This window comes from Tenrec ecaudatus, chromosome 16 (assembly GCF_050624435.1).
Source record: "Tenrec ecaudatus isolate mTenEca1 chromosome 16, mTenEca1.hap1, whole genome shotgun sequence".
NCBI lineage: Eukaryota > Metazoa > Chordata > Mammalia > Afrosoricida > Tenrecidae > Tenrec > Tenrec ecaudatus.
This window is the reverse complement of record NC_134545.1, coordinates 45,916,132-45,943,996: the sequence shown is the minus strand read 5'-3', so window position 1 is coordinate 45,943,996 and position 27,865 is coordinate 45,916,132. Positions and strand designations below refer to the sequence as shown.

The following is a 27,865-nucleotide window of genomic DNA, read 5'->3' as shown; positions in this document are numbered from 1 at the left end:
TCAATTCTCTGTAATAACAGTTCAACAATAGGCCAAGTAAGATGAAATCAAAAGCTATACTTGAGAGTGATATAGTTTTAATCCTTTAAGAGTCAATGACTATTGATGATAGGGTGGTGGAGAGAGGGATAATGGGGAGTTGATATCAAAGAGTTTAAGAAGAAAATGTTTTGAAACTGATTGTGGTAGCAATTGTACAATTATGCTCGATCTAAATGAATTATGCAATGTTATATCTGTAAGAGCTTGCAATAAAATGATCAATAATAAATAAATATATAAATTAGAAGCGGAGAAGTAAAAAAAGACAGTGACTTCTTAATAAAATTTAGGTAACATCCAATTAAAATAGAAAATATTATATTCATATTTTGGAAGTACTGAGAATTGCTCTCTTCTATGCTGAATGCTTAAAATGGGCAATGAAACAGGAAACTAATGCAGTAACACAAAGAAGCCATCACACTGTCATTATTTTCAAAGAAACATCATGTACATACCTTTGTTCCTTTATACCTTTCAAGTACTCAGTATTTAATGTCTTTAATTACCTCAGAAAAAATAAGCTTAGTGCCTATTTCTTTTTAATATTATAATATGAAAAAATCTATATGCAGCAAAAGTTCTAAATGTGGTATTCTGATAAAACTGTAGTTTAACAAAATTTTTAATTTGCTTACTTTTAGGTCAAGCATGTACTTTCTAGGCCTCATATTAAATTCACTTGTTACCTGCCTGATGCTTAAAGGTATATATGAGTTACCGCCACTTATGTTACTCATTATTTTATTCCATTTGCTTCAAGTCTCTACCAACGTGATCTTTACTGGGTCATGTTTTGGGTGTTAGTAATTTTGAAATTATTTCTATTTTTAGAACATAATTCCAAGATTTAATAGTCATAAGTATTAACAAACACATGGATATAAGGTTTGAAAAGAGGTCAAACAATGCTGTATCAGGCAAGTGCTTATAGCTTATAGAGTAAAATTACTATGATTTAAGAAAAAGAAATTCGGGGACTACACAGGTAAGAATTTTAAGTCATCAATAACATGTTTTGTTTTTTAATGTTTTATTGGAACTTCATCGACATATCATACAATAGTTCCACCATATCAAGAAGAGTTGTACAATCTTTACCACAATAGTAGAACATTTCCTTTTTCCCGTACTCATTGTTATTCATGTAATTGTTTTTTCAACTTTGGCAAAAATATACACAACAAAACATTCGCCAATTCAACAACTTCTCCATGGAGAATTCAGTGGCCCTGATTATAAGTTCTTCATGCTGTACACCATGAGTGATGCCCCTCTATTTTCCACCATGAAAATGAACCCCATGCCCCCTAAGCAAAGCAAAACAACTCTTCCTCCTTCACCCATGGTAACCATAGGTCAAGTTTGCTTAAATTTGTTTTTTTAAGGAGTTTTTTTAATGAAAAAATAATAATAATTTATAAATTATCAAGCGTTCATGAAGGAGAGGAAGAGGGGAGGGGGGAAGGGGTAAAAATGAGGAGCTAATATCAAGGGCTTAAGTGGAGAGCAAATATTTTGAGAATAATGAGGGCAACGAATGTAAAAATGTGCTTGACGTGATGTATGTATGGATTATGGTAAGAGTTGTATAAGCCCCCAATAAAATGATTTTTAAAGTAGTTTTTGATATAATATTCATATGTACACACTTCTATAATCAAACTTCTTCTAAAAAAAGTTGTGTATACATAATCACAATCAGCGCTAATGTTCCCTTCCCATGGCTGACCGAAAGGTTTATGGTTTAAATCCAACAGCTATTCCATAGGAGAAAGATGTGGCAGTCTGTTTCCAAACAATTAAAGCCTTAAAACCTTATAGAGTAAAAAAAACAACAACCTTATAGGGCATTCCTACAAGGTTCTATCTAAATTGACTCCACCATAGTTGGTATGATTTTTTTTAATAGCATGTTTGAAATTATCTGCAATTATCTGCAATAAGAATGTCCCAAAATTGAGGGGCAAAAATCTATTCTGTAGGAGCAACAACAAAGTTTCTTTCTTTGAGTTTTATTCTTCCACTTAAAAAAAAATAATTTTAACATTTAAACTCTCAACAAATGGGGAGCTAACAACGAGTATGAGAAAATGTACTGAAATTGACTGTGGTGGTGATTGCACGGCTCCTCTTAATGTGACTGAACAATTAAACAGAGAACATATGTGGCATGTGTATGAATTATATGCCAATTAAAAAAACTATTTAAATAAACTATCATCAAAACCCAAAACTGTTCCTAAGTACATTGCTGAAAATAAAATTTAATAGTCTAATTTCACATGGCAATAAAATTTTCTGAAGTCAACACTTTCTCTAGCACTAGTGAGTTCCTGCTAATCTTCCTCAAAGCTTTATACTCTTGAACACAAAGCTCTGTTCTTATTTGCTGCATTGTAGTCTTTATGACTCTATACTATCCACATAACTACAAAATAATACCGAGGAAGGAAAACACATTTCTCCTGCACGTACTCACATTCCTGCTTAAAGGTAAAATATTCTGTAAGGTGCCTGCATTCATGGTTGCCTCTCAGAAGAAATAATGTGCTTGGGTACAGAATCTTCAGGACCCATAAATATAAGACACACTGCAAAAGAAAACATTCAGTGACTTCATCGTGCATTTGTTTAATGTTTACTTTAATTCCCAGTTATGAATGTTGCCTTATGTAAGATGCACATTATCAAAAAGAAAAGTGGGATTTTTTTCTACTGATAAAGAATATGTTAAAACAGTTTAACAGTTTAACTTATGCCAGCTGATACTTTATTGTAACTGAATTGAACAGAAACAGAATTATGTTTTACTTGTTTTTAAAACAGGAAAAGAAAAATGAAGACTTTTTCATTTGGAATTATGCATGGTTTATATAGCCATATATAAAAAGAATAAACATTTTATTTTAACAAGTATACTGAAAATTCTTATATCAAATATACAAAAAATATTTTAACAGATATATTGAAATGATAACTATTCACACCATCACTTATTCACAAGAAAAAAAAGTAATAAAACAGAGCAATACAAAATAAACTGAACCTGCTATGGTTTATTTTGATTCTGTTATTTTCCTTTTATAACAAAATGTTGCATTAAATGAACCAGTTACATAATGCTTCAACATATTACAACAATGCTTAATATATATAAAGCATGTTTAGCTGTCAACTAAATGTCTTAAAAATAGTTGTCAAATTCTACTGGTCTTCTTGAGCCCTGATATTATTCAAGGGAGATTGACAGGGCTAATAATTAAAGTGTAAGAGGGTAATAGAACCCAGAATAATAAAATTCCTAAGGGAAACAGACAAAAAGAGCCCTGAAGTTCTTCCCACAGTAGAAATTCCAACACAGCTCAAAAAGGAAAACACAGGTAGAAGGGGTATAAACTACACTCATAAGAATTTACCAGGTAAAAAACAAAAGAATTCACCAGATAAACCCTTCAATATAAGTGGTTAAGAATATACAGGCTTGGAATCAGAATGTCTAGGTGCATCATTTATTAATGTGACACTGGGAAATTACTTAAACTCTTTAATCTCAGATTTCTTAATCTATACAATGGATATAATAAGATTATAGCTTTGTTTTGATTATCAATATTTGTTATATGCTTAGAACATGTTTTGGACACATTAAATGATTGGTAGACCTTTGATCCAGCAGCGCAACCTCTAGAATCTGGGCAAGTATTAAAGATATGTGAATAATATGGCTCACTGAAACACTATTTATAATGAAAAAAATTAGTACATCCTAAGTTTCTAGCAATAATGATTTTATTAATTATGTTTCACTGATCAATGGAATTATTAAAATGATGCCATAAATTTAGATTTACTAACTTGGAAATTCATTCTTAGTTGCAGGGAAACATGTAAAATGCAAGTTACAGGACAATATAGGTGGTCAATTTTTATTTTTTAAAAGAGAGATGTATATATTAGAAAATACATAATCACTATATTTTTACTACAGTTTATACAATTAGAAAAGGAGGAATAAAAACAATCATATACTGTTAAGCGATAATTTAATTCCTCGTAAGATTATATACCATATAGTTGAATCTTAACTGTGTAAGAAGACATAGAAGCAGTAGGGCTTAAACAATAAAGGTATCATAATTTTATCAAAGGGAATTACATTAATCTAATTTCAACAGGGTTTAATATTGTGAGAGACATGACCTAAGAGTGGGACTTGCTCTGTAGGGCCACTAGACAGCAGGGCAATGGAGATTTTTCAGTCTGCTTATGATTTCCACTGGGGGAAAAATGTCAATTATAATTACATACTTCAATGCAATTAAAATAAATAGGGAATAAAAATATATATTGAGTAGTTTGAAATACAAAAGAAAAATTTGTGGCTTAAAAACACAACAAGCACATATACAGTGGTTTAAAAAAATAATCTGACACAGGTACTTTAAGGAGTTATTTTACTAGGAATTAACAAAAATCATTTTCATTAACACAACAACAAAACAAATAAAAGTACATGATTATTACCTCTATACTAAAATAACCTCGGTCCACATAATCACCAAGAAAAAGGTAGCGTGCATTAGCAGGTGATCCTCCCACTTCAAAAAGTTTCATCAGATCAAAAAATTGGCCATGGATGTCACCACACACTGAAACAAACACATTATTAAATATGAATAAAACTGTAATAATAGATTAGTTTAAGTGCTAATGTCTTTCATATAAGAGTGCTAAATCTTATAAAGAACTGTCTAAGCAGAAAGGGGTCTATGAAGAGGTGTGATAGGGATGACGTGTGCAGCCACTGTTCGTGTGCTCAAGATCTAAAAGAATATGTCGCGGAAATACCAAAATTTGTGATCAATGACAAATTTTCATCTAAATTTATAGAGTCCCTCTATCAGGAACCAAGAACATGCTTAAGTTCTAGGATGACAAAATAATCTCCAGATACCTCAGTTGACCTTGAGGTATCTGCCCTTCATGACTGAAAATAAAGTAATTAAATATTTGTTATATCAAATTATTTGGGATCATGTGTTTGTTCACTATAATAAGGGATCAACTACAAACTCATAGAAAATTATTTTAAAATTCAAATAACATCCCAAATTAAACAAAAAATACAGTGAAAGGAAAAAGCTTTATCTAGAGACAATAAAGATGCTATAAAATTTTTTTATCTAAAACATGAGTCAAAATACCTGTGATTGGAGCTTCTACTTCTATCATGGTTTTCTCTCTCCGAAGAATGGCAGCACCCTCATTGATAATTCTAAGTGCAATTTCTTCATCTACGCGACCTTCTTTTACTAAATGGTTCTTCAGAACATCAACCCTGGGTAGTCCATCTGTATCAAATACTTCTTCAGATGTCAAGCGATGTGTTGGAGGGAAAGGGACAGCTGAAATATTTGTAATTAAGATAAATTACAGTGATAGTTACATAAAAACTAATAAACTGATCTAGAAAAAAAATAAAAATAAAAAAGTTAATTTTGTTTCTTGGTCATTTGTTAGGTAGAAGACCTAGCCAATACACAAGATGTTCATTTCAAAAAAAAAGCTCCCCAACCCCCACAGTGATAGATCCTTGAATAATGGGTTAGGACTATCCACCAGCCCTTCCACCACCCTCACAAAGTAAAAGATCTGCATATAACTTTTGACTCCCTCCAAAATTATGTACAAATAGCCTACTGTTGACCCAAAGCCCAACATAAATGGTACATTAACACATATTTCATATGTTCTATGTATTGCATCGCACCTACAGAAAGGTTGCCCATCAGATAAAAAGGTATTTTACAAACAGCACAAAGTTTCTTCACCTGCTGGAGTCACTGCAAGGGGCTCTGGGAGTACTATAGCTAAAGTTGGGTCCTAACAACAAGGTCCGTTTCAAAACCACCACTTAATATTCAGGTTAAAAAAAAAGCTGTCAACTCCCATAAAGATTTATACTCTCAGAAACCCTACTAAAGAGGAGCTATGAGTTGGAATCAAATGGATGGCAATGGGTTGGTTTGTATAGTGTGGCACAGCTTTAGCAATGGCCTATTTCTTTTTTTTTTTTTTTAACAATGGTCCTTCCGTGGGATTCATTTTTCTTGAAATACAAGGCAACAGCAGTTACAGACTTTCACCTACCTTACATAAATCAAGCAATTCAAGCTTTCTTGTATTTTTAATATCATTTTATTAGGGGCTCATACAACTCTATCACAATCCATAGATAAACGGTGTAAAGCACTTTGTACATTCATTGACCTCATCATTTTCAAAACATTTGCTCTCCACCTAAGCCCCTGGCATCAGCTCATTTTTCACCTTCCCTCATGAACCCTTGATAATTTATAAATTATTATTGTCATATCTTGCCCTGTCCGATGTCTCCCTTCACCCACTTTTCTGTTGTCTGTCCCCTAGGGAGGAGGTCACATGTAGATCCTTGTAATAGGTTCCTCCTTTCCAACTCATCCTCCCTCTACCCTCCCAGTATCACCAATCACACCACTGGTCCTGAAGGAATCATCCTCCATGGATTCCCTGTGTTTCCAGTTCCTATCTGTACCAGTGTACATCCTCTGGTCTAGCCAGATTTGTTAGGTAGAATTGGGATCATGATAGTGGGGGAGGAGGAAACATTTAAGAACTAGAGGAAAGTTGTGTTTCATTGTTACTACATCACACCCTGACTGGCTCATCTCCTCCCTGAGACCCTTCTGTAAGGGGATGTCCAGTGGCCTACAAATGGGCTTTGGGTCTCTACTCTGCACTCCCCTCCTCATTCACGATATGATTTTTTGTTCTGAGGATGCCTGATACCTGATCCCTTTGACACCTCATGATCACACAGGCTGGTGTGATTCTTCCATGTGGGCTTTGTTACTTCTGAGCTGATGGCTTGTTTACCTTCAAGCCTTTAAGACCCCAGACACTATATCTTTTGATAGTCGGGCACCATCGGCTTTCTTCACCACATTTGCTAATTCACCCGCTTGATCGTCAATGATTGTGTTAAGAAGGTGAACATCACAGAATGCCACTTTAATAGAAGAAAGTATTCTTGCACTGAGGGAGTACTTGAGTGGAGGCCCAATGTCCATCTGCTACCTTAATACTAAGCCTATAAATATGTGCACATAGATCCACTTCCCCATCCTCATATATATATTTGCATATGTACATGCCTTTATTTAGACCTCTATAAATGCCATTTGCCTCCTAGCTCTTTCCTCTATTTCCTTTGATGTTCCTCTTGTCCCACTATCATGCTCAGTCTTCATTTGGGTTTCAGTAATTTCTCTTGGTTACATTACCCTTGATCACACCCTACCAGGCCTCCTACACCCTTCTCACCACCGATTTGGATCACTTGTTGTTTGTTCCCTTGTCCCTGAGTTTGTTAACACCTCCCTCTCTCCCATGTCCCCCTGGAACTGTTGGTCCCATTGTTTACACCTCCAGATTGTTCATCCAGCCTATCTTATTTAGATAGACCTGCGGAGATAATAACATGCACAAAAACAAGACAGAGCAAAACCAAGCAACAATATACAACAAAACAACAACCGATGACAAAAAAACAAAACACAAGAAAGAAAAGCTTATAGTTAGTCGAAGGGCTGTTTGTTGGCCTTTAGGAGTGTTTTCCAGTCCAGTCTGTTTGGGCAGCCCGCCCTGGCCCCAAAGTCCACCTTTGGCATTCCCTCGCTGCTCCATTCCCTTGCTGTTCTGTTGCACCCCCTTAGTGTTTTGCCTAGGTGTGGCAGGATCAGATCGGGCACAATTCCCACACTGTGTCTCCAGTGTTGACCCCTGTAGGGCTATGGGTTGGGGAGGGATGTCGTGTCTCATAGTGGGGTCAGCCATGTGGTCCTCTCTGTCGACTGGTTGCTCTAATTGGGAACATGGTCCTCATGGCCTGGTGGGCCAGGATGTGCTCCACTCTCTCCTCCTCCCCCTTCATCTGCTCCCGTGTGCTCAGATATAGTCCTCTTCCAGAACTGCAGATTCAGTGTCGTCCTTTGAAATAAATTCTTCTGGGGGGAGGGTCAACTTTTTCTTGTAATGCCAAGACTTGTCTGCTTTTTCTGAGAGTACTTTCAGTGCTCACTAATGGCATTCTGTATGGGAGTCCTGTGGTATTGTTAAAAAAATATTGAACTAAACATGGATAAAAATACTTAAGAACTATGAGATCACTTTTCACTATAATTTGTACAATAAACAATTTAATGGCAAGATGAACTATTCATATGGAGATGACTGTCAGTCACATACATTTGTTTTAAAAAATTCCCATTTTCCGCACTCTCATCCCCTGGGGATGAACAATAGAAATGAGGGTGAAAGGAGCCAACTGTTGGTGTAAGATATAAAAACAGCAATAATTTATAATTTATCAAGGAGTCACGAGGGTAGGAAGGAGGGGAAGAAGGAGAAAAGAGGAGCTGATAAGAAGGGCTCAAATAACCCAAGGCCCAAGTGTCGGCCAATGGAGATCCCCTCACAGAGTGGTTCAGGAGAGGAGATGGGTCAATGAGGGTGCGAGGTAGTACCGATGAAGAACACAGCTTTCCCCCGGGTCCTGGATGCTCCCTCCCCCCAACTACCATGATCCGAATTCTACCTTGCAGGGCTGGATAGGGCAGAGGTTGTACACTGGTGCATATGGGGGCTGGAGGCACAGGGAATCCAGGGTGGATGATACCTTCAGGACCAAGGGTGTGAGGGGCGATGCTGGGAGAGCGGAGGGCGAGTGGGTTGGAAAGGGGGAACTGATTACAGGGGTCCACGTGTGACCTTCTCACTGGGAGAGGGATGGCAGAGAAGGGGGAGGGGGGAGGGAGACTCCGGATAGGGCAAGATATGACAAAATAATGATGTATAAATTACCAAGGGCACATTGGGAGGGGGGAGTGGGGAGGGAGGGGAAAAAAAAAAAGAGGACCTGATGCAAAGGGCTTAAGTGGAGAGCGAATGCTTTGAGAATGATTGGGGCGGGGAATGTATGGATGTGCTTTATACAATTGATGTATGTATATGTATGGATTGTGATAAGAGTTGTGTGAGTCCCTAATAAAATGTAAAAAAAAAAAAAAGAATGACGAGGGCAACAAATGTATAAGGGTGCTTTGCTCAATTGATGTATGTATGGATTGTGATAAGAGTTGTATGAGCCCCAATAAAAATATTAATTAAAAAAAGGGCTCAAATAGAGTAAATGCTTGAAAAATAATGATGGCAACAATTGTACAAATACGGTTGATACAATTGATGTATGGAATGTTACAAGAGTTGTAAAAGCCCCCAATAAAGTGATTTAAATAACAAAATTTTTTTTAATTCACGTATAACTGGATCCATACAATTTTAATCCATGTTGTCCAGGGTCAACTATATACTACTTTTTATTAATTTACATATGATAAATGTGCTTTATTGAGAATTATTAAAGGAACAAACTGTTTCATAAATTAAAAGTTCTTTCCTGACAAAGCTTTCTTCTTTAAGCATTGATTTTTGGCAGAATTCTGAAAATGTACACTTCACCTTAAATACAGTTTAAGTGTAATATATATATTTCTCTCATTCAAATTTCTAACTAATGAGGGAATTTGTATATGTAATAATTCATTTAAGGTACTGGGAACATCTCCGTCCTTGTAAACATTGTACTTTGTACTTTCAACCCATGTAATAATTACCCTTTTGTCTTCATATACTTAAACGGGAAAAATTACTTTTTCTCAAGCAGAATGTACTGAATTTCCCCTCCTTGTCACAGATGAAACATGTAAAATTCTTTTGACTTACTTAAGAGATTCTTAGCATTATTTTCTGAAAACAATATACTGGGAATTTTCTTATAAAACAATAGATAATGATACCTTGGCTTGAATAGAAAGAGATCCTAAATACAAAATGATTCACTATTTTCCTAATATACAAAAAAATCAAATCCAATGCCATCAAGTCAATTCAAATTCACAGTGACCCCTTAGGGCAGAGTAGCACTGCTCTGTGAGGTTTTCGAGATTGTAAATCTTTATGAGAGCATACTGTCACATCTTTCTTCCAGAGTAGAAGGTGGGCTTGAATATCTGACCTTTTGGTTAGCAGTTCAGTGCTTTACCACTGCGCCATCTGAGCTCCATATTTTCCTAATAAGAACACAAAAAAAACAATGTTTTCTGACCAACTTGAAAATAAACTTTCAAGGAGAGGGATGAAATAGGCAAATACTTACTTTTGAAATTAAACTGAATTTAGTTGCATATAGATGTTAAATAATATGAAAAATTATTATATTTAGAAATACAAGTTCCTTATTTTTGCTTCACAAAATATTCAAAATAATTACGCACATCTTTGACAGTACATTCATCATCATTGAAGTCACTTTTTGAATAATCTAACACACTTTTTAAAAGCAACTCATTTTCACTTTCATCTACCTTGTTTGAGATACAGCACTGTTATGTTGTTGTTTTGGTTGAAGTGGTTCCAATTCAAAGCAATCCAGACTACACAACAGAACAAAACACCTGCGCCATCTTCACAATGGTTCCTTTGTGGGCGCCCATTGTTGCAGCCACTGTGACAACTCATCTCCTTGGGGGCCTTCCTCTTTTCTGCTGCCCCTCTACTTTACCAAGCACAATGCCCTTGTCCAGGGACCAGTCTCTTCTGATAACTTATCCAAAGAAGTCTTGCCATTCTTGCCTCTTAAGTACTATTCTGGTTATACTTCTTCCAAGACAGAGCTGTTTGCTCTTGGTGCCCGGGTGACATAGGGGTACGTATTGGCCTGCTAACTACAAGGTCAGCAGTTCAGAGAACCACAGATGCACCATGGGAGAAAGAATAAATTTTCTACTTTCATAGAGTTAGTCTCTGAGTCAGAATCAACTAGATAGCAGGTTTTTTTTTAATAGAATGTCGGAAATGCTATCACTAGAGATTTATTCCCATCTAACTATTGAAATGGTTGAGCTTTTCACTCCTGTAGCACATACATCATCACACAAGAACAGCTTTTATGGTTCCCGAGACTGTAACTCTTTACAGGAATAAAAAGCCATATTTGAGCAGCAGCTGGTAGTTTTGAACTGCTGACCTGCAGCGAGCAGTCCAACATGAGTTGGAATCCACTCAACGGCAGTGAGGGTTTTTTGTGTAAATGTATATTTAAGAACCCTAGTGGTACTGTGTATTAAAGTTTAGGTTGCTAGCTGATACCAGGGGCTCAAGTAGAAAGCAAATGTTTTAAGAATGATGATGGCACCAAATGTACAAATGTGCTCGACACAATGGCTGGCTGGCTGGCTTGTGATGGAGTTGTATGAGCCCCCAATAAAATAATTTTTAAAAATTACTGAGTGGGATGGCAGGGAAGATTGGGGTCGGGAGGATAGAGCTAACAAAAATGAACATGAAAAGAAAATGTTCTGAAAGTGATTGTGTTGATGATTGCCCAACACTCCTTAAAATGAATGAATGATTTGATTGTATGATATGTTAAGTGCCAATAAAACTATGCTTTTAAAAGGGGAAAAAAAGATTAGGTTGCTAACAATGTTTGTTGGTGGTTTTAACACACAAGATGCTCTGCTTAGGGGCATTTCTAAAAGGGGCAAGTACAAGGCTACTGATTCCTATAAAGATTTCTAGTATTGGAAAGTCAAAAGTATAGTCCTACTTAGTCCTGCAGGGTTCCTATATGTCAGAATTGAATTGATGGCAATAGATTTGGGTGTTTGTTTTTTAAAGGTGGTGTGTGGGTGGCAAATCCACACAGGAGTGTGCTGACCTTGTGGATCACAGCCCAATGTGTAACGACTACACTACTAGGGCCATAGAAGGCCCACAAAATCTTTAATGCCAGTTAACATTACATGCCTCCCCAAAGAGAAGCAGTTCGAGCCATCACATTAAGGGTGAGTTAAATATGACCCGTATGGCCTGTTGAGAATGCTGTTATAAATATCCAAATGGCCCTTGGCAGAAAAAAGGTTACCCACCCCTGCAGTGGTGTTACAAAAAAAGTCTAGTCACTTACTTCCAAAAGATCACAGCCACAGAAAACTCCTATGGAGTATAGCTCAATTCTGACATGCAGGGTCTTTATGAGTTGGTATCAATTTGACAGCATCAGATTATTTCTACAAACTAATCATTAACTGTGTACTATGTGTTTGATATTTATTGAATGGAATTTAAAAGATCTATTTCTAATACCACTCTGTGGCCATACTTATGAAAAATGTCTACTATCTTAAATTTACTTAATTCCTATTTTACTGACTCCCACAAGTTGATCACTTTATGCATTTCAAAGTCCACTTCAAAAGTAGGTTCAGGTTTTTTCAAATAGCAGTTTGTTTTTCAAAATAAAAAAGGTATGAGAGAAAATTATAATCAGTCTACATAAAGTCAATGCCAATTCATAGTGACCCTACAGGGTTGGGTAGAACTGCCTCTGTGAATTTCTGAGACTGTAATTAACTCTTTTTTTTTTTTTTTTTGAGACTGTAACTCTTTAAGGGAGTAGAAAGCCCTGTCTTTCTCATGACAAGTGGCTGGTGGTTTTGAACTGCTGACTTTGCAGTTAGCAGCCCAATGTGTAACCACAGTAATAGTGGGGCTCCTTAAAAGTCTACATACAGAATAAAAAATAAGGTAATTATGATCGAATGTGTAAACTTTCACCCTGATTCACAATAACATTTTAAAAATTAAAATTAAAATAAGCCAACAAAGAAAAAAAATGATTTTAGAAAAAAATACATTTATCTCGGTATACAGATAAAATACAAAGTATGAGATTGCTGTTTTAGACACTGCGACTGTCAATTGTGTCTGAAATGTATAGGATTGATTGTTCCTTGAAATTAACTTAAAAAAGGGAATTACATTTCAACTTGAAATTAACTAAAAAAAGGGAATTACACAAGGAGGCTTCAAAAGTTCCTAGACAAATGGAATTAAAAGATGATGGAATTTCTCCACAAACTTTTTGAAACCCTTCTGTACCAATCAATATCTGAGAAAGAATAAATGACCACATTATATATAGAAGAAACTGAATCTTTTTGAAGTGAAGCAGAAACCAACGCAAACCAGTTCTGAAAGATTTTGAAATCACCAATTCGTTTGTTTGTTTGTTTGTTTGTTTAGGAGGATATACTTAGTAAAAACAAAAATTGAAACCTGCTTATTTTTCCCTTCATTACAAAAAACATTTATTCCCATTACCTTTTAATGCATCTAGAAGAACACATTTTGTTTCTCCAAATATAGTATGCCTATATCCTAACACGACAAAAAAAAGTTAAAATGTTTTTCTCCCCAAAGATTAAATAATTATATATGCTATAACCAAATTAGACCTATCAATAAACCAACTGTTTAAAAATACAAAATATGGGAACTGGAAACACAGGGAATCCAGGACAAATGAACCCCTCAGGACCAGTGGTGAGAGTGGTGATACCGGGAGGGAAGAAGAAAGGGTGGGTAGAAAGGGGCAACCAATCACAAGGATCTACATATAACCTCCTCCCTGGGGAATGGGCAACAGAAAAGTGGGTGAAGGGAGATGTCGGGCAATGTAAGATATAATAAAATAATAATTTATAAATTATCAAGGGTGTATGAGGGATGGGGAGGGAAGAAAAATGACGAGCTGATTCCAGGAGCCAAAGCGGAAAGTGAGTTTTGAGAATAATGAGGGCAACCAATGCATAAGAGTGCATCACACAATTGATGTATGTGTGGATTATGATAAGAGTTGTATGAGCCCCAATAAAATGATTGACAATAAATAAATATACAAAACATATGGGGGGGCAGTGGCACAATGGATAACATATCTGACTATGGATCAGAAAAACACAAAATATGACAAACTGGTTATTAAAGTATATTCAAAATTCCTTTGGGAAGTTTTAAAATCAGAAAGTTAAATCTCTCTTAAATATAAATTTTAAAGACCCAGATGAGATTTTTCTCATCAAACTAAAAGCATCTTTTTATTTTTATCACTCTAAAGAGATTGTTAAATTTAGGATACGGCATTATAGATTATATATATTCCCTAACAATCAAAACATAATTGTATTCATGTCTGAATCCTGTTAAAAATACAGAACTCTCTAAAAACCTACCAGAGGTCTCCCACCTCAACACCCAACTTAGCCAGACACTAGTGGTTCTTTCTGTTTACATGCATTCTGTGAATACTCAAGTCAAACTGAAGTATTGATTCATCAACCCAGAGCCAAAATCTTTATTTATCTGGGGGAAAAAAAAGTATAAGCTGCGTCCATGCCGATGAGTTAATCCATCTATAAACTTGTATTTTTCTACTTCTTTTTCAACTCAAGGCATAATTTTACATTTCAAAACCAACTTACGTGACTTAAGAAATGGTTATCATTAGGGATGGAGACATACTACCAGTTTATGGGTGAAAAATAGGTGAAAAATATAGTGGATTAGTGTTATAATAATATCACTAAGTAGAGAATAAAGAGTTTCAAAGGAATACATTTTGCTATGTCAATGAACAAGACAGGAAAAAGAAAAAAAGGAGACATGTGTAGAGTTATTTAAGGTGCCCTGTCAGGTAAGCACTGAACTGCTAATCGCAAGGTTGGTGCTTCTCCAAAGGCCAACAAACAGTCCTTGAACTAACTACAAGTTTTTCTTTTTTGTTGTTTTTTCTTTTGGTGCTTGGTTTTGCTCTGTCTTGTTTTTATGCATGTTATTATCTCTGCAGGTCTGTCTAAATAAAATCGGCTGGATGAACAATCTGGAGGAGAAAATAATGGACTGACGGTTTGTGGGGGGGAGGACATGGGAGACGGGGAGGTGGGGGGAAAGGCAGTGGTGTTAACAAACCCAGGGACAAGGGAACAACAAGTGATCCAAATTGGTGGTGAGGAGGGTATAGGAGGCCTGGTAGGGTGTGATCAAGGGTAATGTAACCAAGAGGAATTACTGAAACCCAAATGAAGGCTGAGCATGATAGTGGGACAAGAGGAAAGTCAAAGGAAATAGAGGAAAGAAGTAGGAGGCAAAGGCCATTTACAGAGCCCTAAATAAAGGCATGTGCATATATAAATATAATTATATATGAGGATGGGGAAATAGACCTATGTGCATATATTTATAGGTTCAGTATTAAGGTAGCAGAAGGACACTGGGCCTTCTCTCACGTACTCCCTCAATGCAAAAATACTTTGTTCTATTAAATTGGTATTCCATTATGCCCACCTTCCCGACACAATCGCTGAAGACAAAGCGGGTACATAAGCAAATGTGATGAAGAAAGCTGATGGAGCCCAGCTATCAAAAGATACAGCGTCTAGGGTCTTAAAGGCTTGAAGGTAAATAAACAAGTGGCCATCTAGCTCAGAAGCAACAAAGCCCACATGGAGGAAGCACACCAGTCTGTGTGATCACAAGGTGTAGAAGGGATCAGTTAGCAGGCATCAAAGAACAAAAAATCATATCATTGTGAATGAGGGGGAGTGTAGGGTGGGGACCCAATAGGCAACTGGACATTCCCTTACAGAAGGGTCACGGGGAGGAGATGAGACAGTCAGGGTACAGGGTAGCAACAATGAAGCATACAATTTTCCTCTAGTTCCTAAATGCTTCCTCCCCAACCACTATCATGAGTCCAATTCTACCTTACAAATCTAGCTAGACCAGAGGATGTACACTGGTACATATAGGAACTGGAAACACAGGGAATCCAGGACAGATGATCCTTTCAGGACCAGTGGTGAGAGAGGAGATTCCGGGAGGGTGGACGGAGGGTGGGGTGGAAAGGGGGAACCGGTAACAGGGATCTACAAATAACTTCCTCCCTGGGGGACAAACAACAGAAAAGTGGGTAAAGGGTGATGTCGGACAGTGTAAGATATGACAAAATAATAATTTATAAATTATCAAGGGTTCATGAGAGAGGGGGTAGCAGGGAGGGAGGGGAGAAAAAAATGAGGACCTGATGCTAGGGGCTTAAGTGGAGAGAAAATGTTTTGAAAGTGATGAAGGTAATGAACGTACAAATGTGCTTTACACACCTGATATATATGTGGATTGTGATAAGGGTTGTATGAGCCCCAATAAAATGATTTTTAAAAATTAAGCTTTAAAAAAAGTTGTAGGAGCCCCAATAAAATGATTAAATAAAAAATTAAAATAATAAAAAATCAAGTTCCTAAATAAATAAATAAAATCCATCTCAGTGATTTGAAAAAAAAGGTTGGTGGTTCAAACATACCTGAGCTATGCAGGCAAAAGTTGAGCCTGTCTGTTCCCACACCAATTTTACAGTCTTAGAAACTTTGTAAGGGTCACTGTGAGGCGAGATCAGAGTTTTGTTTATAGCAGTTTGGAGAATGGGGCTACAATAGATAACAGCGAGGCAAAAGAAAACTGATCAAATAGAATTTGGACTACAATAAGTTGGTCAATAGAGGATTAAGTTTTTATCTACCAAAAAATTAATATTCTCAACCACTATGCTTTCAATTACTGAGGCATGTTAAAAACATTCTTACTCTAGTTTCCAGACTTTTAAATGGCTTTATTTTTCATTTCTAGTTATTGTTATTATTTCTGTTCTTCAAGGTCATTCCTCTCTTTCTTCAGGCTACTTTTCCTATTGCTCTGAATTTGTGATAAGGAAAAGTTAAACCCATGTAAATAACCAGCAATCAAAATGGGAATCAGTCGTGATTCTCATGGCTATAAAACCACCTGAAAAGCACCTAAATCACCAATACTAGAAGACGTCACTTGTAATAAATTTATTTTGGCCAAACAGTTGTTGGATAATTTCCTTTCACCCAAATTTTGGCATTCTATGTAATAATAACTTTCACGTGGTATTTTCACTTACATTTAATGCACGGTAACTAAAAAGCAAGGCCTGAATTTTTTATTTGGATATGAAACATTTTATTGAGAAAACTGGAAAAATAAATCAGGGACATATATTGGTCAGGATTGAGGGAGAATACAAGTGAAGAGCTTAGAAAATAACTAAGCCAAGACTGCACACTCTATGAAGTCTTCTACGGCATTTGGGTGTAGCCTGTGTCAGCTGAACAACTTTACTCTAAATTATCATTGAGATGCGGGATGTCAGTTAATCTCGTTGCTACCCTGGACAAAATAAAGTCCCTCCTGTCATTTATACTTCTCATTTTGCACTTAATTTCTTAACCTCACCATGCCAGCCTGACTGTCCTGTCTTTTCAATGAGTCCTTTAGAATTCCCATTTTAAGATTAAAAAAAAGAACCCTTCTCTTTCTCTTCTGTCTTCCCTTCCCTTTTCTCTCTTAAACACTCATTCCTCACAACTTGACACTTCAAAGATTGCCATCTTTATCTATCTTAATACAAACTTGGTTTCCCAGTTTTTTTTATAAAGTGGAAACACTCATTTTCCACCCAGCTGAGTAAATGTCTATTAGCTCTCTATAGCCACCATCACTTCTCTGGGGAAGAAAAATAATATCTTTCTCTTTAAGATTCATGCTCTCAAGCTATTTTACTTTGTCCCTATTTATTAAACTTCTACCCAACTCTCATTCACCCTAAACTCCAGTTCCTGGCCTACAAGTCTACTAAAGCCCACCGTCATCAGTGTCCATGTGGGTGAGTTTATTTAAGAAGAGAGCCTTTAGTTCCACTCCAACTCCTCACTTATATACATTTGGTCATAGTAATTGCTCCACTTCTGAAATCATAAACTCTAATCTCTAACTCCAGTTCAGAATCTCTAATTCTTCCAATTTCGTTCTTTTTAAATGTGTTTCTATTGTGTCAAGAACTTGGACATCTTATTAACTTCCTCTGGCTACCACTTCCTACCATTCTGAAGTTATTCTACCATCTTCACACTTTTAAAATGGTTTCTTAAGTTGCCTTACCCTTTTTTTCCTTCTACTGTACCTGACAGATAAAACTCACAATTTTTGGATGAATTACCATCTAAACTCGGGTGGTATTATATGGGAACTATCATTTGTGCAACGTTTGCTGTCCTCTGCCATTTTCCTGCAATTCCACTACACACTGTGTTCCTTTCTCAATTTCTCCAATGAAAGTTTTAAATAGTCCCATCTTTCTCCAGCCTTTCATCCATTTTTTTCTTAGTAATCAGTTTCAGAAACAATTAAGGCCTTCAGGCCATGATTTCATTCTCATGTCCCTCTCTAACAGTATTCATCCTCATAGTTTTGTCAAGATGTAGTCCTTCCATCAAATACTATATATTTTATCTGAATCCTATTCCCTCCTACCTCTTTCCTGCCCTTTAAATGCTTATATTGTCAAATTTAACCACACAATGGTTATCTTCATTTCTCCCCATTTTCCTCAACCCTCATTTATCTGCCTTCTATTCGCATTCCGCCATCTTGTAACTCTCCTTTCGTGGGTTCTTGAAATCACTCATCTAGTTTTCCTGTTTTGGGGTTATACGGGACTGGCCTAACCTGAACTCTAGGTCTTAGATGTCTGAGTGTCCTAGGGTTTTGTGCTTGGTCTTCTTCTTATAGTACCCTAATTATCTCATCAGTACCTAGAATCTGTATTTCAAAGACTCACAAACAGATCACATCAGTCCAGATTTGTCCTGAAACTCCAATTTATATCTAACTAACAAATAACTCTCACTGATCCAATAGCTCTCTTATGATCTCAAACTCTGAAATCTAATACATGGTCTCTCCTTCTAAACCACAGGTTCCCAAAGTTATTTGGCCTACTGACTTCTTTTCAGGCCCCCCGTCCCCCCCCCCCAAAAAAAACTCAGTGCCCTCCAGTAATTAAAAAAAAAAAGTACTATAGCCCATAATCTGGGATAAAATACAGGTGTTTGTTTCTGTAACTCCCGGGATCATTCCAGCACTCCTAGGAAACAGTATTGCCCGCTTTTGGACACACTGTTCTAAACTATCACCAATACAATTAATCTAGGCATGATCTGAGTCTCTTCTTCCTAGTCCTAGATAGCTAATAGGTCCTAGATAGCTAATAGGTCCTAAATAACTTGCTAATCTGCTTTGTTCCTTTGGGCATGAAAGTCACTGATTAAAGACAAGATTTTTTTTCTAGAATTACTACAATACTCAGTTTTGGGCAAGCTCTATCACACTCATGGGATATTCTAAAATTCAAATCTCAACAGTTTCCCAAATCTTTACCTTAACACGAGCTTTCTTGTGATCTGACCCATTCCTACAATTCCAATCACTTATTTTGCCACTACCCTATATTCCAGACCCAGCCTACACTCTGTTTTCATTTCTTAAACTACATCTTTTTATTTCTGTATATTGTATACCCTTAATTTTTTGGAATACTTTGTTCCTCCCATTCTTTTGTCTTCTAAACAAACCTCTCTCATCTTTAAACCTCATTTCAAATATTCCTATTGTTTCAATTTTTTTCTAATCTTCCCAGTCTAGGTTAATGGGACCCTTTCTTTGTAGTCCCACAGCATGTTTTATTTAAAATTTACTAATGATTTTCAGACACCAATATCATAGCACTTACCAATTGCATTGTTATTATGTTTCCCTTCCCAATTTATGAGCTCCTTGTAGGGACAAGGCTATGCTTATATCTGTATATACCTGCATATTAGAATATGAAACGAAACCAAACCTATTGCCTTGCTGATTCTACCTCATAGTGACCCAACAAGACAGAACAGAACTGCCCTATAGTTTCCAAAGCTACAGACCAGTGGTTCTCAACCTTACTAATGCCACAATCCTTTAGACCCTTTAATACAGTTCCTCATGTTGTGGTGACCCCCCAACCATAAAAGTATTTTCACTGCTACTTCGTAACTGTCATTTTGCTACTGTTAGGAATTGGGCAACCCCTGTGAAAGGATCATTCAACCCCCAAAGGAGTGGCAACCCACAGGTTGAGAACCGCTGCTCTAGGTCTTTAATGCTTCCTCATCCCTCCTTACGACCACCCCCAACTATCATGACCCCAATTCTACCTTACAAACAATCCAGGTAGACCAGAGCACGTACACGGGTACAGATAGAAGCTGGAAACACAGGGAATCCAGGACCAATGAGAGTAACCATACAAGGAAGGTAATGGGGAAGGAAGGGGAACCAATCACAATGATCTACATATAATCCCTTTCTGGGGGACGGACATCAGAAAAGTGGGTAAAGGGAGGCATCGGTCAGTGTAAAACATGAAAAAATAGTATTTATAAATTATCAGGGATTCATGAGGGAGAGGGGGAAAAATAAGCTGATACCAAGGGTTCAAGTAGGAAATGTTTTGAGAATGATGATGATAACACATGTACAAATGTGCTTGATACAATGGATGGATATATGGATTGTGATGAGTTGTGTGAGTCCTTAATAAAATGTGTTAAAGTCATTCCCTTGTCAGGGTTAGACACCAGTTGGCCTAGGGGCAGAGCCACTACACCCAGAAGCACAGTCTTTCCATTTCCAAGGTACTCCTTAAGTCTCTTTAATTGTGGCAGTTCTTTAAGTCCAGTAGCTTTGCTTCAAAATTGACTCCCTTTCTGGCTTAGTTTTGCCACAGTATTTACTATTTTTATGTCAATGCTCTTTATGGACATCAAGTCCTTTGATTTTTCAAATTCTCTTCATTTTCTTATGTCTCCACTGCTGCAATGCTAGCTCAAGTTCTTATCATCTATCTTGTTTACTAGAACACAATCTAATCTCTTCTCTTATTTCCCTTAATTATAAAAAGAACAGCCAGACTAATCTACTCTAAAACACTGGGTACTTTGTCACAAAACTACAGAAAAAAAAACCCCACACATCTTTATTTTCAATGTCCTTTAAATCTTAATCCCTCTGGTCTCTTTTTAAGTAGTACTCCAATCTTGTCTCCAGCTACAACTGCCCAATTCAATAAATTCCTAAAGCAAAATGAGCTTAGCGTTTCCTAAAAAAAGGTTGCTCTTCAGCCTGTGCCATTCTTACACAACCCATTATATCTACTGACTATTATGCAGAATTTGTATTATATCTAGTTTACCTCCTTCTCTTCCATTCATGTCTTACTGACCTCTCACTTGAATTACTCCATTAATCTTCTAACTGAACACCTTACTGCTAACCTCTTTCCTTCTAATTATTCATTCTATACATTGATATCAGAATTTGCTTTCAAAAACCAAAATACTGGGTTATTCTCCTACTTTAAAACCTTCAATGAAAATGGTGGTTGCCAATGGTTTGATACGTACCATGTGCCAGACCAGGCATCATGGTACATACTTAACATGCACCGTCTCTATCCAAATCCAAGAAAACAAACCCATGTCATCAAGTCAATTCAGACTTCCAGCATCCCCATATAGGATTTCCAAGACTAAGAAATCTTTGTGGGAGCAGAGAGCCTCATCCTTCTCCAGGAAGCAGCTTGTGTGACCGAGGACCGATGGTTAGATGTCCATATCTTACCCAACAGCACCACCAAAGCTCCTTCTTTCTCTATTAATCCTCACAGAAAACTCATGATGACAAAGCTTTACCAACACTATTTATAGAAGAAAAAACAGATGCTTGGGAATAGCATGAGGGGGCTTCAAAGAGTTAATAAAAAGAAATTAAGAGAGAATGGGACCTTTCCTATGAACTATTTTAATCCTTCTGTTAAGTCTCTTGTCCATGGTGCGAGTTATAAATTAGGCTACAAACAAGCAATCTGTATTCCTAAATCACCCACAGGCTACACTGTTTCCTAGTTTAAATTCCAGCTCCTCAATTTGGCATACAAAAGATCCTTTCCAACTTCATCTCCTACCACTCCTTGCCAAGTACTCTACTACTACACATTTCATGCTCTTTCAAACTCCACGTCTTTATGCTGCTGTTTTCTCTGCCACAAAACATTTTCTCTACCCCAGATCTTCTGTTACAAGAAATTCTATACATTCTTCAGGGTCCATCTCAAAACATTAGCCGTTTCAGTCAATGGTTCTTAACCTGTGGGTCGTGACCCCTTTGGGGGGGGGTGTTGAATGACCCTTTCACAGGGGACACCCGATTCATAACAGTAGCAAAATGATAGTTATGAAATAGCAACGAAAATAATTCTATGGTTGGGGGGATTATCAACATTAGAAACTGTATGAATAGGTTGTGGCACTAATAGGAAGGTTGAGATCCACTGCTCTCAGTGATACTCCCTCCATGTAAGATAGTGCCTTCTCAATAGCTCTAATAGGCTGGGTATTGGACAGCTAATCACAAGGTCAGTAGTTCAACTCTACCAGCTACTCTGAAAGATGAGGCTTTCTGCTTCAGTAAAAACTAATTAAGTCGCCAGTCTCATAAATCCTGTATAGGTTCTATGAATCAGAATTAATTTGAAGGCAGTGAGTGGGCATATCCCTAACTAGTATTTTTATACCCGACTCATTATTTATTTATAATATTGTATGCCTCCCGCACTAGATTGCAAGCACTCAACGAGAATCTTACTTAGTATATCCTGTCTTAATCAATTCGATATCCCTAATGCATCATGTCTGATAAGGAAAAAAAACAAAAGCCTACTGCCAGAGTCCATTCCAACTCAGCAATGCTACAGAAAAAAGTGGAACTGCTCCAGAGAGTTTTAGATGACACGTTTTTATGGGAACAGACAGCCTCATTTCTCCCCTGTGAAGCAGCTGGTGGTTTTGAAGTGCTGACTTTGTGGTTAGCACCTCCATGTTTAACCCAAGGTTCTACCAGGGCTTCTTGATACAAATAGGCACTCAGTAAATATTGCACAAATAAATAGTACGCGTTTTCTGCTTATTTTAATCCTACCCATCCTTCAAAAAGTTTTCTACTCTGAAAACTCTTCTTGCCACTACAGCCCAGATTCAACTTCTTTTGGACCCAGGAAACTCACTGAGCCTGCCACTTATCTGGCAATTATTAATCACTCCTGTCATGTGAAATAATTCACTTTTCATAAGGACTCCCCCATTGCCCCTGCTCCAAGAATGAGACGGTATCTTTTTTTTATACCTCTGTTGTCTCTCTACAATTTTTAGCACACAGCAGGCATTTAATAAACATTCGGTGGGGGAGAGAAAAAAAGGAAAATGAGCTGATTCTAGGAACCCAAGTGGAAGGCGAATTTTGAGAATGACAAAGGGCAACGAATGTACAAATGTGCTTTACTCAATTGATGTATGTATGAATTGTGATGAGTTGTATGAGCCCCAGTAAAAAGATTTATTAAGTTTTTTTAAAAAAATCAACATTCGGTATTTTGACTACTTTGATATTCCAAAATAAATTCTACATAGCACACAAGGATTCCCAATTAGCTTCAGTTTATTCTTCTTTGTGTATAAACAAACATTTTTTATGGTGAAGTCACATGTTTGGCACTAAAATACCTTGTTTAATAAACCAAGGTTCTTTTCATCAAACTCTCTTTACATCTCTTGCCAATTTATTCAATAGCTCTGGAACCTGAAGTTTTTGCTTCACTACTGAGCAGATGTATTTCCTCCTTGGCATTTTCCTAACAAAACTTATTACCAGTGTTCTTTCTCCTCTCACAAACACATATGCACATATATTCTCTATTCCTTTACTTTCTCTAGGACACATGGTACTGAATATTTATTTTAGTATGGCCAACATCTTAATGGGGGTGGAAAGAAAAATCATTTAAGAGATATCTCTCAGGTAGTCAAGTCCACAAAACAGACTTGTAAGCATAAGTTAAATTAAAGCTGCTTTAAAATATAATGAAAGGCAGGGTAGCTAGAAAAAAACAGAAGAGTCATACACATAGGGTGTTTACTAGGACACTGTCACTGTTTTGATGTGATGGGTTGTGTAACTACATGTTTGTCTTTGTTATATTCCAAATAAAAAGGAAAAAATTTAATAGATAAAAAATAGAGAAGGGTCACAGTCTTAAAAACTCTTCAGATTTCTTACCTATTAGATCTAAACAGTTGGGGGGGGGGGAGTAAAATTGACCTTAACTTATAATCTCTTGGGACATATGAGCCAGTTTCAAATAAACTAGATATATATGTAACCCTAGGACCTATGTGAACCATCTGAAAATCTATAATGAAAATAAGCAATCCTAACAAGGGTAAGGGTACTTACTGGTCAACACTTTAGCCTAATCACCTCAAATTTATAAGGTGTACACAGAACTTAAATGAATCAGCAGGCTGTCCAACAAAAATATACCAACAAAAAACCTTTAAAATCATTTTGGTCTATTATGAAAGTCTGATAATTTAAGAGACAAAGTAAATATTAACTAATGTGGGGGGAGGGGTGTTTAATTCTGAATGCAAAAGAATCACATTGTAGGTGCTTAAATACAGTAACAACATAGACAATGCCCTCTAAGTGATGAGGATAAAATTTCATATCTTGACTCAGACTAGATTTCAGTAGGACAATTCAGCTTTATTAATCTAGTACCCGATCCACACAGCAGATAGCAGTTTTAAAGTATCTAGTGAAAATAAAAGGAAACACCTAGACAATTCAAATCCACTGTCATCAAGCAATTTTCAACTCATACCGTCCCCACTAGAATGGGTAAAAAGGCTGTAATACTTATAGAAGCAGCCCAGCACATTTTTTCCCTGTAGAGCCACAAGTTGAACTGCCAACCTTTCAGTTGACAGTCAATTGCTCTATCTACTGCGCCACCAGGGCTTCTTAAAATTAGGGTTTGGGGCCTTAATTACCCAAACCGTTGCTTTTCTTCGCTTCCATTTTATTTCTAATTTCTTATCTTAGGTAAAATACAAAAAGATGGCAACAGAAAAATAGGGGAATACTATGGAATGTAAGTTGCTTTAACTTTTAAACAGGGAAAAAATTACTAGCGAGTAGGCACAGAACAAAATTTTCTTTAACAAAAACTCATCTGCAGAGTATCTAGTTGGTTTATGCTGCTGGCAGATCTCCAGTAGCCATAGGCAAAGGTCTCACAGCTTTACTATCAGATAGGAATCATTGTAATTGTGAATTTACTGTATCAAACTCGATACTTGGTCAGTTGACCTCCCTCTGACCTAATCTGAAATTCTTGCTAGTTCCAAGACAAAAGTTTCTTCCCTGGCCTTTTAAATACTCATGGTGATCTTTTCTTTCTTACTATTTGTATTTTTATCTTTGTATTATTACTATCTTATCCTTATCACTTAATTTTGTTTTTTATTGTTTCTGTTTTGGTTTTTCAATTTGTGGAGCACAGGAGTAGAAGCATAAAGAACTGATGCAAGGGTTTATAGGGGAGGTAGGGATGGAGGGGGGGAGAAAGGGAGAGGGTGAGAGGGTCAGGGGAGCAAACAGTATGTGGGAGTGGAGATGGAGCACTAGAACTGATGGTGATTACACAACTCATTTTTAAAGTGATTTAACCATGGGGATAAAGAGTGTTCTAAAATTGATTGCGGCAATAACTGCACAGCTCTTCTTGATATGTTTGAACTATTGGATTGTGTAATGTGTAAACTAAGTGCTAATATGTTAAAACTTGTTTTGCTTTATCAGCAAACTTAATCACCCAGAAATCAATGAGGCAGAATCATCACTAATTTCCGTGACAAGCCCATCACATTTGTCTGTGAATCACACTAAAAAATCTCCAAATAGTAAATCTCAGCATCTTATATTAAACACTCAAAGAGCTATATCCCCTTCAAAACATATGACCATTAAAACATCTGATAAAGTTTAAGTGCATAAAATTTGGAAACAATAAATAGGAAAAAGTACCAGGGAACAAAAGACTTGTGTTCAATGCCAACCATGGTATCCATAAAACCATCACTGCAAAACTAGCACCACCATATCCTGGACTTGAAAGAAATCTTCATTTAATTTGGTTTCATAATTATTGTCAAAAATCACAATCTGTCTTGGGGAAAAAGAACAGATTTTCTTTAAAATATGCCTTCCAAAATGTACCAGAATACTGACAAGTTTCCTAACACTCAGGGACCCTTGAGGTGTCAAACTGGCTACAGCACACTTGAAGGAGCGCAATACCAAAGCATATGAGACAAACACTTACCTGTTTTCATAGATGTGGCCTACTCATTGGAAGAAGGCCGTTTCAATCTCTAATTGTTATTACTGCTTCCCACTCGCCCTCACGCACTACAATTGAGTCGACTGTGACTGACAGAGACCCTACAGAAAAAGGCCCTTGTAGGTTTCCTAGACTAACTCTTTACAGAAATATAAAGTCTCATCTTTCTCTAGTTTCGAATTGCTAAGCTACATAACCAGTGTTGTTCAACAATACTCCATCAATGTGCAAGAGTTGTCCCAATATTTCTCCTAGAGAACTCTTTGTCAATTTGGTGTTATTAAAAAAAAAAAGTCTTTTAACAAGTTAAATTTTGGTTGAAAATCTGCCTCCACCACTATGGCCTTACACAAGAGGGCTTCAAAAGTTCATGGAAAAATACTATTGTAATTCCATTTTTTCAGACTTTTTGAAACGTTCTTGGTCCTCAGAACATCAGCATTCTTTGTTATCAAATGTAACATTTATGGCACAATTACTGAACATGAAAGGCAAGAGAGAAAGCTGAAGATAAAATCTAAAAATGGATTTGTACATTTGCATAAAAGGTGAAGCAGTTGTAGTGGAAACTAGAGACACCAGGAGCACTGCATTCTAATCTCTCGCACATCATTGCTAAACATGTAATCCCTATCAGATATTCCAACTAGTTAACAAATTCTATACAGAAATAGAAGTTTTCAAAATAAAATAGAAGTTTTCTCCAGGAAGATGATATAACTAAGCAAGTATATGATATATATCCATAAGCTTTATTTAATTGTAATTTTTGTACCTATTTTTCTAAACCAAATGGCCTTTATTCCATACTAATAAACTGCAAATAAGATTGTCTTGGATTCTTAATTCATCCTTAAAGAATCCTCAATCTTGGAATCTTACTTTTAAGGAAGTGGAGGGAAAGGTTTGCTGTATATATATCAAGGAACAAAAAGATTCACAAGCATAAGGCATAAACCCATTGTTTAGCTATGTGATAGTTCAGTATATCTAGCAGTGTACAGGGAAATAAATTAGGACACAGAAACATAGTCAGACATTGAAGAAGTGGCCCATGTCCCCTGTTTCCACCCCTACAAAACTGTAGGATTTCATGATAGGATAATCTACTTTTTTTTGGTTAAGCTTTCTCAGAACAAGAATTCTGTACTCCTCACTCATTGTCATGGGATAAATGCCAACTCATAACGTGTCCACAGAGCAGGGGAGAACTGCCCCTGTGAGTTTCCCCAGGCTCTACTCTTTATGAGTGTTAGACCCAGCCTTCTTCCGCAGAGCTGGTGGTTTCGAACAGCTGACTTTCTGGTTAGCAGCCCAATGAGAAACCACTATGGCCCTGCACTCCTAAAAGATTCCATAAACTCGGTATTAACCTCATTTGAATGTCTGGGCCAACTAGATATACTACTAACTCTTAAAATAATCCACAATGAGTAAGAGTCAGTGTTATTCTTTTAAGACCCAAAGGAGGCTCAAATTGAAGCCTGAAAATTAAAAAAAAAAAACAAAAAACCACAAAGCAATGTTTTTCTTGTTTTTTAAATATTTTAATGGAAAACATACCTGGTCAGATTTCTAAAGCTGGACTAACAGTGTTTATAAAGATTGTGCCAGTATATTTGAGAAACTAAATGAGAAAAAAATATAGACACAAATAAAAGGCGCACCTGCCTTTTCAAAATAAATGTA

The 27,865-nt window shown here is 36.6% G+C and overlaps 1 protein-coding gene across 5 annotated transcripts in view; it reads right to left on the bottom strand.

The window, feature by feature from the left end:
- The window catches only part of PPP3CB (protein phosphatase 3 catalytic subunit beta), a 62,218-nt gene that overhangs the window by 33,157 nt on the left and 1,196 nt on the right, over positions 1 to 27,865 (bottom strand). For 4 of the 5 annotated variants that reach the window (XM_075534837.1, XM_075534838.1, XM_075534839.1 and 1 more), the window contains exons 2-4: positions 5,250 to 5,450; positions 4,570 to 4,694; positions 2,525 to 2,636 (exon numbers count right to left, since the gene is read on the bottom strand). In XM_075534837.1, coding sequence (XP_075390952.1) covers positions 2,525 to 2,636; positions 4,570 to 4,694; positions 5,250 to 5,450 — 438 coding nt within the window. Of the gene's footprint in view, positions 1 to 2,524; positions 2,637 to 4,569; positions 4,695 to 5,249; positions 5,451 to 10,159; positions 10,177 to 27,865 lie in introns of those variants that run through there. The other variant, XM_075534841.1, reaches the window with a different exon arrangement.